Source organism: Halictus rubicundus, chromosome 3 (genome assembly GCF_050948215.1).
Source record: "Halictus rubicundus isolate RS-2024b chromosome 3, iyHalRubi1_principal, whole genome shotgun sequence".
In the NCBI taxonomy this organism is placed as follows: Eukaryota; Metazoa; Arthropoda; class Insecta; order Hymenoptera; family Halictidae; genus Halictus; species Halictus rubicundus.
Window position 1 is genome coordinate 10,247,657 of NC_135151.1, and position 13,149 is coordinate 10,260,805.

At 39.9% G+C, this 13,149-nt stretch overlaps 1 protein-coding gene and 1 long non-coding RNA gene across 10 annotated transcripts in view; one reads left to right on the forward strand and one right to left on the reverse strand.

Annotated features, from left to right (window-relative positions):
• The window catches only part of LOC143352662 (uncharacterized), a 607,068-nt gene that overhangs the window by 179,369 nt on the left and 414,550 nt on the right, over window positions 1–13,149 (reverse strand). The window lies entirely within an intron of this gene.
• Mdr49 (Multi drug resistance 49) overlaps window positions 1–13,149 on the forward strand; it is a 148,227-nt gene that overhangs the window by 90,857 nt on the left and 44,221 nt on the right. For all 9 annotated transcript variants that reach the window (XM_076785300.1, XM_076785308.1, XM_076785302.1 and 6 more), the window contains one exon: window positions 8,210–8,343. In XM_076785300.1, the coding sequence (XP_076641415.1) occupies window positions 8,232–8,343 (112 nt within the window). In that variant the 5' untranslated portion in view covers window positions 8,210–8,231. The remainder of the gene's footprint in view (window positions 1–8,209; window positions 8,344–13,149) is intronic.

Sequence of the window (13,149 nt, forward strand, 5' to 3'; positions counted from 1 at the left end):
CCCGCGCGCAATCTCTTTAATTATAACACGCGCGAACCGCAGTTCGCAACCCGACACGCAAAAAATCCTTTTCGGACGTTGCGCCGGCAGGAGTTCTGTTTCGAATTTACGCGGCGCGGAAAATTACGCGTCGATTGCCCCGCGGCTTCTGACGCTGCTAGCGAGAGGCATTTGTAAACATTTAGCGCGCTGGGATGTTTATTAACCTTTTCAGAAGAATATAGAACAGGATTTTCCGAGCGGTTTGTTTCGGCTTCAGTTTTAACCGCAGTGTTGCTGCGAGGGTTGCGAACATCTTTCTTAAAATCGAATGCTTGGAACTCCGGATACATTGATCTTTTCTGACCCAAATTTTGTGTATTGCATTTTAGGGTTACTCAACACGCGACGAAATTGTTAAAGTCATATTAGTGTTTCTGGAATCTTGGGAACAGAATTATCCATATATGGAACGCAACTGGATCCATTTTTTGTACTACGTAACTCCTCGATTTTTTATGAAAAAGTATTTTTCCCGATCTAAACGAGATGAACATTCCTGTATTGTTTTTGTTTGTAACGATCTCTCCATGTGTCGCGTTCTGACAGGTTCTCGAAGTTACTGGTATATTTGTGCTCGTGCCTAATTGGTGTTTCGTTGTTGCTGCCCGTCTCTAAAATTGATTTTGATTAATTAAATATTCAGAATGGATCCAGGAACAATGGGCTATTGAGATGAAGTAAATAAAATGACGGAGTCTATTGGGGCTGACAGAGGGAGGATGTACATTTAAATGAAGCTCGCGTTCAGTAGTTTCGACATGATACCATTATCGGCATGCTACGACGCTATTGTAAATCAAAGGGTTATGGAATTAGCATATTCGAAGTGAATCTGATGATCGAGACATTGCTCGGGTGAGGATCAGAGTTGATTAATCCACGGCAGACACAGGAGAATGGGACTGTCTGCTGGTAGACGTTTAAAGGAGAATCGTGTAAGGAGAATTGGACCGTATGCAGTCAGACGTGACTTGCATTCGCAGTAACAGAGATCTGTTCCCCGTCCAATTTCTCATATTCAGGACAAACGAGGCAAGAGTTAGATTGATTCGAGAGGGTATAAACATTATACAATTCGAACATTATACAATTCTAAAACACAGGCACACTGTTATTAGCTACATTTGCGATTAGGAATTTTGGAGAATTTTCTTATTTGGAACATTCTTCTGCTTCATTTTTCTTGTTCTTCTCGCGCAGCGAGTTTGAAACATCGCATAAATTTCACTGTGAGGAACGTTCCCGACGGTCATAAGCGAACGATTAATCTTCCGACCCGTTCGAACGCCACTCCAGCATGCGTGACGCAGAACAAAATTTCCTGGCTACAGGTATCTACGAGCGTATCAAGATAAGCATTTCACAAAACTGTAAACAATCCATATTAGCATCGAATATAAACTGGACGATAATTACACGCCCTATTGCTAAAAAATATTTGATAATTTGTGGAATTCACATTCTGAATCACTTGTTTGATCGATACTGGCGCCAGCTATCGCGATAAAAATAACGGGAGCTTGAACGTTTTCACTGTGTGCCCGAATAACTCTAACAGAATTTCTACCGAAAACAACTCGCTCGTTCAAAGCTCGATATTTGACCTTGCATGCGTTCCTTTGCTCTTAACACAGCAAAAGAAATGAGAAAAAAATGTATTGAAAATGATTCAGTTCAAACGAAACTGTGCCCTGTACGAACAAGCGATTTCATTAAAATTTTATTCATGCACGATGTCGATGTACGATGTCTCTGAGTTAATAATAAAAATAAAAAATTATTCTCCTCGAATCATTCTTAGAAAGCATTCGGAGACGAAGAAAATGAACGGGTCACCGATCTAATCGAATCCCGGTCGATGCGTCGAACGATTCCACTCGGGAAGTTGCGGATCGTCTGCGCGGAATCGAAATTTATGCGAGCCGCAAAAGGATTATGCAATGTCTGTGCGCGCGCGCGCGCTCGCGCCCGTCCTGGAACTCCGTTGGAAATTAGTTTTCGAGCTTAATGGAGTTCTGCGACTGCGAAAGGTGCCGCGGCAAACGACAAAAGTCGCCGGAACTTTCCGTGTAACTTTAGCAATTTTTCCCATTAGCCGCGATTTTTCAGCGGCGGAACGCGCCCCCCCTGACGAAGTTACCCCCGAGAATAAGGGATGCGGGGGGGGGGTGGCGAACAGGGATAGGATGGATACCCGCGACAACCGCCGCGAATACATTAGCGGGGCAAACTTCGCGCGGATTGTTTTCCGCGCCCGAAATTTCTTCGTGAACGATGTTAACTGAATTTCGAAAAGATTGCTGCCCGCAAACTTTCGAAGATTGTGTCCGCGGAGGCGGATTAAATGGAGCCTTGTGGGCTTTCCCTGGATTCTCGTTATCGGCCTGATTCCTCCAACCGATTGCTCCGCGAGATTCACTCGCGATTTTGTCTCCGATGCCGTGAAATTTTCCGTGCGATTTAAGGCGACGGTTAATCGGACGGTCATTTCGATATCAACCCTTCTCGTGCAGCTTGCATTTTCACTGTTTTACACAAGTCTTTTTTCTCTTGCGATGGGAGTTACTAACGATTGCTATTAGTTACTTAATAATGAAGTTTGCATTTCACGTAGTAGAGAAGTAGTAGTAAAATTAAAAAATTAAAGGTCACGGTTAAAATAGAGGGGAAGTAAGTAAGGCTAATAATAGGTTAAAGTAGACATTAGAAGAATCTAAAAGTATCTACGTTATTTTCAACTTACTAAAATTATTAAAGAAGAATATTTGTGACAATTGACAAAGAAGAATTAATCAATTAGGGGCAACTTCATTTTCTACGATTGTACCTTCACTAGATAGGAAACGAGCACAATTTACAACAAATGCTGCTCAACTATTTTAGGATCTGTTAAAAAAATTCGTAGTCTAATCGTGATGATTCAATTCCGCCTGATAGATACGCAGACTATTAATAAACACTGAAGTAAGATATCTTTGCAAATTGGTTGAGTAGCCATTCGTTGGATTCGCATGTCATTTCCTTATCTTGAACATCGACTGATACTTTGAGCTTCTTTATCGGAGGCGTGATTCATTGTTATGCAGCAGAGTGTTATTTTGATTTGAATGAACGATTAAAAGCGTTGCTTCCGCTGAGCAGTCGTTATGCAAGAGGCTCTTACAATTACAACACCAATTTTACCAACACAGCCTAATCTACTAATTTGATCATAAGAATTCTCAAGTTCTTTTTATTTCAGCCTTTAAGCAATATTCAGCCTCCTGAAAACAAATTGTTTAAAAATAAATACCTACTAACAAATTATTATACATTTGAATGAGCACATCTCAGATCTCATATTATAAACCGCTCAGAAAATTGCATATTGATAGTAACAACTTTTAAGATGGCTGATTACTAGAACAATTGCCCTGCTAAAATGTTGGGCACTATAAATCTCCTATTTTTCTTAGCCCTTTCGAATCCAATTTCATGCACACCTGATTTCTCACCGAATCCAATTTTTTAAGCCATATTTAAAGGTATTTTTCTAGCGGAATATTTAGAGGAAATTTACGACGTCGGAGGACGTCCGACAGAGGATCTGAAAGGGTTATTTCACCGTGAAACCACCCTTAAATATTTTCGAATGAAAACGTCGAAGGAGACGGTTCTCAGGGGCGAAAAGAATGATTTGCGACGTTACGCGATCCTCGTGGATCAAGGCCGCGACGATATGGGGGAAAAAACCACCCTTACTGGTCGCCGCCGATAAATTAAGCCGGGGCTGACGTTTTGATTGCCGGCCGGCCTATATTTGTTGCGGTCAATATTTACCCGAGCGATCCGTTGTCGGCGTTCGATTCACTGCAGACACCTATTTCGTTGATCTATGTGGGTTGGGGGTCGGGGGTCGGGGGGGGGTGGGTTTGTCGCCGACGAGACCCCGTCCTCGCGCAAACTGCAATTAGCAACGATAATACACGGACAACAAACTGTATTTGCTTCGGTCATTATCGAGTATATCATACGTTTACAATACAGGATATCCAATCTAAGCGATGATTAGACACTGGCGCTAAGCCGTGCTAATTAATCGATTGTCCCGCTAGAAATCTACGAGTAAGGGGCCCGATCCTCTCATCATTGCGGATTTTATGCGTTTCTGGAAAAAATGTGTACATCGACTTCGAAACAGTAAAAACATTTGATGAATTCCAAAAATACATTATTTTCAATGAGTTAAAATTATTCAGAGGAGAAAGGAACTTGTTGATCCTGTATCTTGCAATTAATGCGGACAATTTCCATTTACCATAAAAATCCACAGCCTGGTCTACGTTGCTCCTGTATCTTGGTAGTTAATGCAGACAATTTCCATTTTCTATAAAAATCCGCAGTCTAGACTATGTTGCTCCTGTATCTTGCAGTTAACGCAGACAATGTCCAATTTTGCATAAAAATCCAGTCTAGTCTACCCTGTTCCTGTATCTTGTAGTTAATGCAGACAATTTCCATTTTGCATAAAAATCCGCAGTCTAGTCTACGTTGCTCCTGTATCTTGCAATTAACGCAGACAATTTTCATTTTGCACAAATAATCCACGGTCTAGTCATCATACAGCGCTCGCGATGATCAACCTTCAGACAGGAAATAGCTGCTGATGAAATTGAACGCTTCCGCAGGTTCGACGGCAACGCACAGCCCCGCATTACGTGTAATCACTTTCCAACCGACCTTTTACACCCAATTAACGCGCTAATTGCCAAACGAAGGGAGTAATGAGAACGCCATGACAAACTGACTTGGAAGGTTTTCTAATTAGGCGTTCTCCAAGATGAATCACTCGATACTTCTGAGTCATATTTGGTATAATACTTTTCTTACGGAGAATTTGGTGTTTCGATCCGAATCCTAGAAAAAATATTCGCCATTCCATTTAAAAAGCCTGGTAACAGAAAACAGAACACACCACTGTATGCTCCCCTGGAAATAATGAAACATTAGTTTGAAAAATTTGTTCGTTCAAGATATAACAAGATATAACGAGTTAATGAAGTCATGATACGAGACTCGCCCTATTACAGTATTTTCCAGGGACCAAAAATAACGGTAATTCCAAAATTTTCTACGGTAAAAATCATTAATAAAAAGTTGATTATTATCGATCGAAAAGAATTTCTCTCAACGATAACATTTACCAATAAGAGAAAAATTTTCGGTTACTTATAATCCTCATTTGTAACCAATACGATTTTAGTCGAATAAATACTTGGTATTCCATGACTTTTTTTCTTTTTGGATATGACAGTTATGGTCCCTGGTATATTCATGTTGAAGATTTCCTAAATTCAAGGCCACGCTTCGCGAACAGGCCAGTGTGCAGAATCGTCACGGATCTAATTAACCGAATCACGCGCAATCTCTTAAAATAACGGCCAGTCGATCCCCTCCTTCCTTTTCCCAACGACGACAAAAGGCTCGGAATCCTTAATGAAGATCGAAAGCACTCTAAACGAGACTCCGTCGAGTAAATGAGAGAAAGCCAATAAAAAGCACCCGCCCTTTTTATCCCCGGGTCCCGTATCTTTCATTACTTTTGCGCTTTGATCAGCCGTTCCTTTGTTATGGCGTCTCGTCTTTCATCAGGGAACAAGGTTGAGGCGAAGGGTGAGAAGAGAGAGAGAGAGAAAGAGAGAGAGAGAGAGAGAGAGAGAAAAGGAAAAGCAGAGAAAACGTTACCGCACCTTAAGTAACTAGAAGTAACGACGCCACGCGTCTGCGTGCCAATGTCTCCGGGCTCTTATTTCCCTTCGATCGTTCTCTAAAAAGAAGTTTCCACCACAGAAATTCCTGTCCCTGCACAGAAGCAGAGACCACACTTAAAAGGCGATACGTGTTCTGCCTTTCCATTAACGAAAGTAGCTCAGGAATTTTTCTAATAAAGTCGAGTTCGAAAATTCGATGAAAGCGAATAAATACGCGTGCTATTGGACGAGAATCTGCCGATGCATCTAGTCATGACATATTGATTCTACTTGCCGCAAATACTGGGGCACGCGAATCATGCGGATTTCCATACTCGTCTTTCTCGAAAACTATAATAGTTTAATTTCAATCTTAATTTTAGAGGAATTTTCAAGTTTAAATTAATACAGAGAAAAAATGTTGTTCTATAAGGGCCAAACATTTTTTGGATCTTCTGGACTTAACCCCCTAAATTGTGACACTTGGTGCGAAGATAAAGTGTGTCAAATTTGGTAGCAATCGGACAACAGGAATGCGTACCGCATTTGCGTTAAAGTTTAAATATTTTTTAATGATTTCATTGTCATTTTCTGAACATAATTTTATTCTTTTATTTTAGAAATATCGTTAAATATGTTCGAATAAAAGACAATGTCTTAGATGATGAATGATGAGATTTATGTGTTGCTTCCAAAAATGTATACAAAACCTTTAAATTTGTGGTTAAAATTGTGGAATCCTGTATATCCAGTGTACCGAAATCGAATTTTTGAGATTGCCGTCCAAAGTGTCAAGGATTTTCCCGAAGCAGTTATTATAGAACTTTCCAAGTTCCGCGAGCGTGGCCATGTTGGAATTCCGGTCTCGCCTGGTTTCCTAGGGGTTAATCAATCATCGGGCATTTGCAGCCGGGCAAATATTTATGAAAACATTTGCGTCGATTCCTCAAAGGCTCTCGAACCCGACAGGGAACGTAAATAATGAAACAGTAAATGGAAGGGACGGTCCTTTCGTCAAGGACCACGCTCTTCGGATCGGGATTGCTGCGCCGGAAGCAGGAGAAAAACAGGGGACGGCGTCTTCCAGTCAATTTCAAATTATCCTATTTCACGAGCGAGCTCTGCGATTTCATTTGTCTCCTTTTCCAATATCCCGCCGCTGCGCTGCGCGCCGAGCCAATTTTTCCTTCATTGGCCTCCCGGCGAGCAGTTTATAAAATTTCCCGTTCGTTACGATCGATGCAACAATAAATTGTCTCCGCGGAGTCGAGCACGGGGGATGGTTACCGTGGCCGTGGGACACTTTTCCCTCTTCTCCTACGGATCGTAAATCATCGAGATCGCGGGACCGGAAGTCGCACGGAAAGAGTTGCCAACTCGACCACGAGAACGACTCGCAGTCTTCACTTCTGCTGCTCCGAACAGATTTCTTTTTTTCTCCAACGTCGTATCCCGCGAAGTTAATACCTCTTGAATTGAATTGAATCCTTGTTGACGGCCAACGCGAGAAATGTTTGCCATTCAATTTTTATGCGTCGTCGATTTACGAAGTCGAAGGGTGATGTGTAATTTAGTAATTTGTGCATTGCTTAAATTTAGTGTGAAAAGGATCACAATTTTTGTAGGAGTAAACATGTGTAAAAACATCAACCGTATCAGAACTTCGAAATATAGTTCTTGATACAAGTTAATTTATTTTATAACACTGCTATATGAATTTATGCTTCAAGAATTCTCGACGTGTCTAGAACGAAGCTAGCAGTAATGAATGAGCATAAAGTAACAATTTAGACTATGTTTAACAGTTCTATAATTGTCACTACCTATTATTAGACTGTGGAGGTTTACGTAAATATAGATTCTTCTAAAGAAAATGGTAGGATACTGGCGTAGAATCTATTTTCTATCATAAACAATACCAATATATGTACATATTAAAAATAAACCTTAAAACTGTACATGCTGTGAATGTATGAATTTCTACGGTCTGTTCATTATAACCACGTTGTAAGTATATTATGTCAATTCGCGGCGTATGAAGTTTCTTACAAAAAAGCATAAAGTATAATGCCGCCTCACTTTATTTTTGCATTCATACCAGTGACAAAGGAAATCTACCAGATTTATCTTGAAATCCTTCCATAAAAATGTAAATTTTGCAAACCATACAATTACACGGAAACAAAATTACAAATTTATAAATTTATACAGCAATTCGCTTTAATAAAACATAAAACAGTTCCATATTATTTTTCATTTACCGACTAGCAGCGAATAATTTAAATTTTTTAATAAAAGTATACATACTGTTTCGCAGTTCAATTAAACCGCGCACGATGATTGCCGTTCTTGTGCATTACACTGCAACGAACACGCCTATTCTCTGCAACGGTAAAACACGCACATCAATAATTGTAATTATTTCGTTCTGATTGCAGAGTTGTTAATTAAGAATGCGCAATGACACGGCGAATTTATCAGTGGACCGGAAACCCGCGCGAGAAGGCGCAGGGTATGGAAATGGAACCTCCCAAAACAAACTCTCACCGACAGGAAAAAATATTCTTGAAGTGTAAGTAGAAAAAACAACGCTATACACGTACTGATCGATTTGTGCAACCTTTCCGAAGCCAGTTGAAAAGTACAGCCGCCCCCAGTAATATTCGAACACTTTTAAAAGACGATAAGTCTTGTAAGGTTACACCAAATGTGACTTGAATTTTTTCGAGAAGTTAGAAGAATTACTGTATTGAAAATTTAAAAACTGCGTTTGAAAAAATATCTACAGGAGAGCTGTATGAAAAGATAAGTCGAAAAGAAAGGATAATGTTTTTCGCATAAGGATGCATTTTCGAGAATATCGAGAATTTTCGGGAATTCGTTTGAAAATTCAGCGAATCGAGTTTGAATTATGTAGATGGGAATCGGCTGGTACGTCTGATCATAACGTGCTGATTTTACTTCCTGAAAATATTAGGGCACGCAAAACCAACGGACCTCCACATTCATTGTTCTAGGAAACGAAACGTTAAATGAGAAAACATTATTCTTTCTTTTCAACTGATTATTTCATGCAGATTCATCTTCTTGTGGTTTGTACCACCAGATTGGTGACTTCTACAATCTACGGAATGTTTTAAATTTTCAGTGTAGGCCTACATAAAAAAGGTGGAAAAAACAGCTTTCAGTATTTTCTCCGCGATTCCGACCGATAGTAATTTTTCCGAAATTTCATTCTGTAAACTGGTTGTTTTAACTTTTTGAAAAAAATACTAGCGGTATGATGGAATTCTTTTGTCCGTATATTACCGCGAGTGACTGTAGATCTTCGTGTTCTTCGATTTGGTTTCATCGATCGAGCCCGTGTCGATTTCCCTTCGTGCCGTAACTTCATTAACTTTTGCATGTATAATGTCCCCGGTCGGCGTGGGTGGTTCAACGTTTCGATTACAATGGCCGCGTTTATCGGGAAATTTCGGTGAATTAATCCGCACGAGCTTATCGACGACGCGGTCCGCGTACTTTTCAGGGAACATTGTGTGCAAAATAGAGTTTCGGTGGGGGGTTTACCCGATGTCGATCGATGGCTGCAACGTTCATGATCGATAGCCTGAAAAATCGCAACTCCTCATTTTTTTTTTGTTCTCCTCGCTCGAGCCGCCACTCGATCACGAATGATCGATCGGGAACCAACGGCGATCGAGAACCCGGGAATGGACACGCGAAACCTGCGACAAGCCTTCTCACTGGATCGTTAAATCATGTAAGATGTCTGAATCGCATTGTTTAGTGGCTAGTGATCGAAAGACGCTGTAAAACAATGATGGATTGCAGAGATTCGTGCAAACTGGTACACACTAGGTTCAACGGGGTGGAAAACTTGCATGCCCTTCTGTGGATAATTTTATTTTGCTCGCGAAACGAATTTCTGTGTTAGAGTAACAGATCTGTACATTTCTTCAGCAACTTTTTAGTTTTCTATTTTCTGTTTGTAGTTGCAAAGGCAAGAGAGAAATTTTGAAGTATGATCTATGGTACACTGTCAGTGTAAATTCCTATGCAAAATTTGCACTCACAAATATTACAAGCACGTCATTCTTATCGTTTATAATAATTGATCAGAACAGTGTATTCTTCAAAAAATGTATTATATATCGTCTTCAAGATTTAAATTTAAGAAATATTTCGAATTTATGGTTCAATATGAAACTATATTTTAAAGGTTGTGGTATTAAATTCTACTAAATTTTTAATTTGCTCCCTTTCTTCAAGATTAAAATTTAAGAATAATTTCCAATTCGTGGTTCAATGTGACACAATATTTTAAAGGTTGTTGTATTAAATTCTACTAAATTTTTAATTTGCTCCTTTTCTTCAAGATTAAAATTTAAGAATCATTTCCAATTCATGGTTCAATGTGACACAATATTTTAAAGGTTGTTGTATTAAATTCTACTAAATTTTTAATTTGCTCCCTTTCTTCAAGATTAAAATTTAAGAATCACTTCCAATTTATGGTTCAATGTGAACCAATATTTTAAAGATTGTGGTATTAAGTTCTACTAATCTCATAATTATACCCCTTCACAAAATTTCGTGTGAACCATAGATCCAATAATTTCCCAAAACCAAATTTTTGGCAACACCATGTCCGCAAGCAAATTGTGAAACCACCGCGAATATAACAAATTGCAGTTTGTGTAACTATGGGAAAATTCTGAGAAAGTTCCCGGTTATATGTTCTTGGGGAATGTCGGGTGTTGCAATGACTGATTGATCATGCTGCAACTCAAACACATCGACGGTAACGAGTTACGAAGAGTTCAATCGAGTCGATCCCGATTCACGGAAATCTCGCTCGAACCACACGTAGGAGTATTGAGAGGATGGAAAAGGGCGGTGCTAAATTTACAATCGTACGTCGTCGGTCGCGTATTATAATTAGCGACGTAAATGAGACGGAAGTGTTCTCGGAAGGTTTTCAATTCGTTGAGATGACTCAGGGGAAATGTGGTCTTATAGAGTTATTTTAGTGAATGAAATTGGATTAGAGGGTGGGGGGCGATCGTCACTTCTCCACGGATGTTTATTTTTACCTGGCCGCTTACATCGTTGCGGCTTTTAAAACACAAACAACACACTGAAGCTTCCGTAAATAACTTTTATTCGTTTTGTCGTGTAGAGCGGTGCTTTCGAATGTCTTCTCTGTGTCTCTAATTGAGTAATGCACTACATTTCATCATGACAGAATTGTGTTGTTTATTGAACGTGTAGAGGCGAGATGAAAGTTATTTAGATTGTAATCTTGGCGCTGATGTCACCGTTTTTGTGTAATTACTGCTTAGTATAACACTCTGTTGAAAGTCTAGATGATATTTACCATTGCGTGATACAAAATAGCTCACTGTCATCCGGGTTGCACAATTTGCTGTACAAGTTGCACAGCTGATAAAGAATTTCTTGTAGATTATATTTCTATTAACAGAACTTACTGTTTGTCGATTACAAATATTCTGTCGAATCATAAACAACATTTTACATAGTATAGAGCATTAACGAACCAATTATGACAATTCACTGCAACGTCAGAGTCATTCTTCATCAATATTTTCTGTAATTTGGTTCGGTAATCATTTGAATTTCGAATTAACAGTCAATAATAAGAAGTAATCTCATCGCGGCACGATTCAAAACAGACAATACATCCCCGCGAGCCACGATAATCAAATACCCGAGATCCAACGATAATCGTTAAATGATTGAATATTTGCACAACAGCGAAGAGTATGCATTAGTTATACCACTGACAAATTTACAAACGGGGTAATTCAATTATGAGTCGATGTAATTATTTCCGTCGTTATGAAGTACCCCATTAATACCTCCCTTCGTTGATTATAAACAAACACGAGCATTTCACTCGTTAAAGTCGCGAAGCATTAACTATTTGCTAGACCATCTATCTGTTAGGTGTGCAAATTCATTCGTAGTCCTTTCTTCATATTTACCTATATTCATAAGTAATTGCCTACGATCAATTAGAATATATTATACCCTCCAAAATAATCTTCTATGCATTTACTTCATCTTGCAAGCGATTAATCGATCTCCAATAAAATTGTAGTCTATTGTTATCAACATTTAAGCACTAAATTAAATGTAGGCACACAATAAATATAAATCATCTGTTTCGATTATTAATTTCTTTAATAATTACAATCAACTATTAATCCTTGGACTCCTGCGGAGTCATTTCTGACCCGCACCGATATTTCACTACAGTTTTCTTCCGATATAAGACGAAGGCTCGGGACCGACTTCCGTCGTATTTCGGATGAAGAAGAAGAAATTTCTTATTTCGAAATAAAAGGTGTCATCTAATGTCAGAATAAAATTTAGATAAAAAATTAAAAAGTCTTCAGGCTTGAGCTTTTAAAAATGATGAAATAATCGCCGGTATGGTGTCAAGGACAAAGGTATTCTAGTCATTGCAGTTGTGAAGAAAATTGTACGGCAAGGAGTTAGTATTAATTCCGGGGGCCACGAATTAATTCGCGCACCCGCTAATATGATATTTACGTGGAACACGGTGGAACAAATGTTTTTCAAACGGCTCAAAAGCGTCCAATTAAATTGTCGCAGGGCTGCGAAACTTGCGCGAAGTTGAACCTAGAATTGAACACTTCGCGCCTCTTCCGTGAGGTGTTGGGGGCGGGGGGAGGGGACGCGGGGGTTGAATTAATTCGCGAACGTGTAATCCGTGCAGCTGGCAGCCTCGCATAAAATGTCGATCGTAGATTTGTCGCAGGAGTTTCGAACAGCAATTACGACGCTAATGGAGCCCCTGCCGGCTTCCGGCGCAGTCCATCGGGGCCGGCTCTTCGCAACTTCCTTTATCGTTCACGCGCCGACGACAACGACGTCGACGACGATGCCGTCGGCGACGATCTGGCACGGTTCACGCGTCCCCGTCGATCCGCGATCCGACGATTTACAGAGTGTTCCACGGTGATTTATGACGCGCCGCCGCCGACGCGACACTTCGATCGTTTATTACCGCGCCAAATAATGCCGATCGATCGCCCGAAGAAGATCGACGATCGCAATCGCGAGCGACGCCACGTCAGAAGTTTCTTCGAAATTCTCATTCCTCGTCCGTGGATTTGTTTGATTTTTCGGAGACTCGTTCTTCGACCGGTTCCTCTTAGATCGTGCAGCAAGTTCGTATCATTTTCACTTGATTAGATTTTGCTACATTATTTTTATAAAAATAGATACATAACAAGACACAATACAATTTGGACGTCACATGATATATGAAAAAATGATACAGTAAAGTCTTGATCTAAGCCGAATCCTCGGGTCCGTGCTGTGACAT